Source organism: Haplochromis burtoni, unplaced genomic scaffold (assembly GCF_018398535.1).
Source record: "Haplochromis burtoni strain Fernald_Lab_line unplaced genomic scaffold, NCSU_Asbu1 Contig_4500, whole genome shotgun sequence".
In the NCBI taxonomy this organism is placed as follows: domain Eukaryota; kingdom Metazoa; phylum Chordata; class Actinopteri; order Cichliformes; family Cichlidae; genus Haplochromis; species Haplochromis burtoni.
Window position 1 is genome coordinate 1 of NW_024586861.1, and position 3,832 is coordinate 3,832.

The 3,832-nt window shown below is 44.8% G+C and overlaps 1 protein-coding gene across 2 annotated transcripts; it reads left to right on the forward strand.

Annotated features, from left to right (window-relative positions):
* Positions 1-1,565: 1,565 nt before the first annotated feature.
* On the forward strand, positions 1,566-3,719 carry LOC102296102 (regulator of G-protein signaling 20). 2 transcript variants are annotated; one of them, XM_005953461.2, is made up of 3 exons: positions 1,566-1,859; positions 1,998-2,093; positions 2,519-3,719. In XM_005953461.2, exons 1-3 carry the CDS (start codon positions 1,729-1,731, stop codon positions 2,757-2,759), a joined length of 468 nt encoding a protein of 155 aa, XP_005953523.1. In that variant the 5' UTR covers positions 1,566-1,728; the 3' UTR covers positions 2,760-3,719. The 2 variants fall into 2 exon arrangements, with proteins under 2 accessions (XP_005953523.1, XP_014187162.1); XM_014331676.2 differs by having other exon boundaries at positions 2,010-2,093.
* Positions 3,720-3,832: the final 113 nt, after the last annotated feature.

The window sequence follows — 3,832 nt, forward strand, 5'->3', positions numbered from 1 at the left end:
GTAAAAATATAATATAAGCTCTGGCGGACTTGGTTCTATGGTAGGTCTTAAAGGGTTAAGAGGCTCAAATGTCTGTGTCCCAATCTCGCGTCTCATAATGACGTGAAGAAATATTTTTTAAAATGTTTAATATGAAGGCAATAGGCAGAGTGTTACAGGTAGGGCTGCCACGATTACGTCGACTATCAAAATCGTCGACGATTAATTTAATAGTCGACGCGTCGTTTGAAGCTTTGTAAGATACAAAAGACGCAGGAATAAGTAGCAGGATTTAAGTGTGTAATAACGGACTGAAACAGAAGATGGCAGCACTGCATGTACAAGGATGCCAGCTGCCGTTAAACCCCGAAGAAGAAGAAGCTGTGTCCCAGAATTCATAGCGCGGCCCAGCTCAGTTGTCAACAACGGCGGCAGCTAGTTAGTTTTAATATTACTCTTATTATTCTTTCTGGGTCACAAAATAAACGTTTAACATATTTTCAGGCGAGAATGTAGCTGTGGAAACCTCAAATATCTGCTCAGTTTATCAAGACACCACATATTTTCAAAAGCGCTCCGACGTTTTATTTGTTCCTGAGTAAATCGGTTTGGCTGAGATTAAAGTTATAGTTTTTACACAGCTGAATAAACGTCAAGCAGACAACTGATCATCAGAAGTGTGAGATGCTCAAGAATTTACTCCGGTGAGTTTATTAAACTCCACCGAAACAATCTGAAAATTTCATTTAAATTTAATAAACTATCATCTTGTCTTTATTTTTAGTTAGCACATACCTGAAACACTGAAAGCTGTAAGCTAATGATAGTTATATAAGAGCAGCTGCTGCTGGTGCAATAAGCTGTACGTTTTACGTTCAATGGATGCATGATCTGATTAGTCAACTATCAAAATAATCGTTTGTGGCAGCCCTAGTTACAGGCATCGCCCTAAAGCATGCAGCCTGATGGGCAGTGTAGTCCGTGCTGCAGGGAGAATGGACTGCCATACCCGTTATGTGTCTGTGAGCGAGGAGGGTGAAAAAGGAAACATACGAGCTGTCACAGAGCAGAAACGGGAGCTGGAAGCATGTAAATATAATAATAACCACTAAAAAAGAGTGCCTGATGAGCCCAGTTGTAAGTAAGCTGTTAAGACTCGACTGTACGCTGTGTTCGTGTTTTCCTCTGAAACAATAAGTTCTGTTGGAGCAGCCTTTCAACGCCTCTCTCTGTCTCTCGCTAGCAAAGTTGACCCAGACAACAAAGTAAAGCTAGTTTTCGGCTAGGAGCCCGACACGAACCTGACGTATTAGCCAGAGGTCCCTTTACTACGGTTCGGAGCCGCGGACCTGTTTTATATACGCGCCGAATAGTTTTCTACACGAGATCGCTGCAAAAAGTGCAGCCTTACCTAATGTCCACCTACTGTTACTCATTTATATTAAGATTTTAACATCTACTGTAGTTGGTATTGGTATGGCAAGTAGCCTTCAGTAATAAATCACACAGCAATACATTCATGTAGTTGGAAAAAGCATGATAATATATTAAGTAATCCAAAGTATTCAGAATAGTTACTCTCATTGAGTCGCATAACGGAATACGTTACAAAATACATTTTGGGGCATGTAATCTGTAATCTGTAGTGGAATACATTTTAAAAGTTACCTTCCCAACACTGATCACCCTGAGTATGTATCTGTACAGTACACAGGTCCGATTCCGGCCGAGCGAGGGGCGGAGCTCACCATGGGCGGAGGTCGCAGCGAGACCTCTGCACTGACCGGGACGGGAGGGGGGCGGGGCACGGCCACTACCCAAAATTCCCAGCGGCCCAACGCCTGCTGCTTCTGCTGGTGCTGCTGCTGCAGCTGCTCATGGTGAGACACACCTGCCTTACCTGGTGCAAACATACCTGTGGTCAGTGCTGCCCTTAACCTCATTGTGTGTGGCTGTGCTGTTTGTGTGAGTTTGTGTGTGTGCGCGTTTCCTGTCTGAAGGCTGTTTTATCATGTCAGTCTCACTGTCAGGAATGAAGAGGAGAGGCAGAGGTGGAGGAGGAGGAAGAAGATACCGGACACAAAGATGGAAACCATTCCAAACTGTGAAGCTTGGTGAGTCACTGCGGTCGATCGTTCTCTGCTCGACCTCAAAAACATGAAAAACACAACTTTTTCCGCACTGCAGAAAAATGCCACCAGGGGGCAGTATGAGCTCAGCTGAGCTCAGCGAGCCGTGAAACATGTTGATGGGAGTAGTATGCAGTTTGGGAATAAGCTGAGCCTGAGTGTGAGTTTTATTTACCTGCAAAGGAAATGTGTTCAAACACAGATGTGGTCTGACCGTGCCTACATCAGTTTATCCTGCATTAACGGCTCTAGGATCTTTACAGACTCTCAGTGTTTAGCCTCACAACTGCAATTGAGTCAGAAATATCCAAATATTCGTACGTTCAATTTGATATCAGCTAACTGCAGACCAGGAACATACACAAATGAACAGATGAAGATGAACAAAGCTTTCCCCGCTTCTTCCTCAGCACCAAACCATCGTTAGAAGAGATCCGGCTGTGGTCTCAGTCCTTCGACAAGCTGATGAGGAATCCAGCAGGTCGAAATGTTTTCCGGGAGTTCCTGCGGACAGAGTACAGCGAGGAGAACATGTTGTTTTGGCTCGCCTGCGAGGACCTCAAACAGGAGATGAACAAGAGCGCCATTGAGGAGAAAGCTCGTTCCATCTATGAAGACTACATTTCTATTCTGTCACCAAAAGAGGTATGACTGTTTTTCAGCTGGGGTTACACCAGTGCTCACTGTTTGGAGGACCAGTGTGTGAACTATACAACAGGTGCACAGAGCTGTAAGATGTAAGGTGTGTCTAAGTCAGAGCTGTGATTGCTCTGTTACAAAAACACTGGATACAGGTTCTGACACCAGGATTTACTTCCTGTTTACGCATTCTCATTGCTATCCTCGAAGAAACCAACTCCAGACTTTTTTGGAAAAAAATTCTTCATTTAATCCCAAACGCTACAGAAAGAGTGCGTATTTCTCCCACATTAGCTTCTAAAATCCAGGTGTTTACAGGTGCACCTTACAGCCGTACGTCTTGGATTTTCAGCACTGGCACTCTCAGTGTTCGGGTTTTCTTTCTTTAAGGAGGTAAAGAAAATATTTAATTGATTTCAGCAGTTGAAATGACAAGTTACAGCACCACCAAGGCTGAGGCAATGTATCTGGAGACTTCTCTCCAACCTCTGGCTGTGGAGGAGCGTCTGCTCCGTGGGTTCTGAGTCAGCTGATCTGTCGGTCGAGCCACACCAGTAAGCTGTGGGGAGCAGAAATGTGTCTTCAGTTATCATTTTTGCTTCTGACAGTTCAAAATGAGTCAAACTGTATTGCCATAGAATCTTTTCAGATAGCATCAGAGAGAAAAACAGAAAAGTTCCCAAAAGCAGGTTTAAAAGGTTTTTAGCTGCTTTGAGAAGGAACCCAATGAGATGTCAGACTCAGGGGGAGACAGCGCCACAGTTTGGCCACTGATGGAAAAGCTCCGCCTCCTTTAGATCTTGTTTGCTGCACAGCCAGCAGACGGCCTCGGGGACCTGCTGGGGCTGCATGGATGTACCCTGGTGCTCATCCATCCAATTCAATTCAATTCAATTTTATTTATATAGCGCCAAATCACAACATAAGGCGCTTCATAGATACAGAGAAAAACCCAACAATCATATGACCTCCTATGAGCAGCACTTTGGCAACAGTGGGAAGGAAAAACTCCCTTTTAACAGGAAGAAACCTCCGGCAGAGCCACGTCAGGGAGGGGCGGGGCCATCTGCTGCGACCGGTTGGGG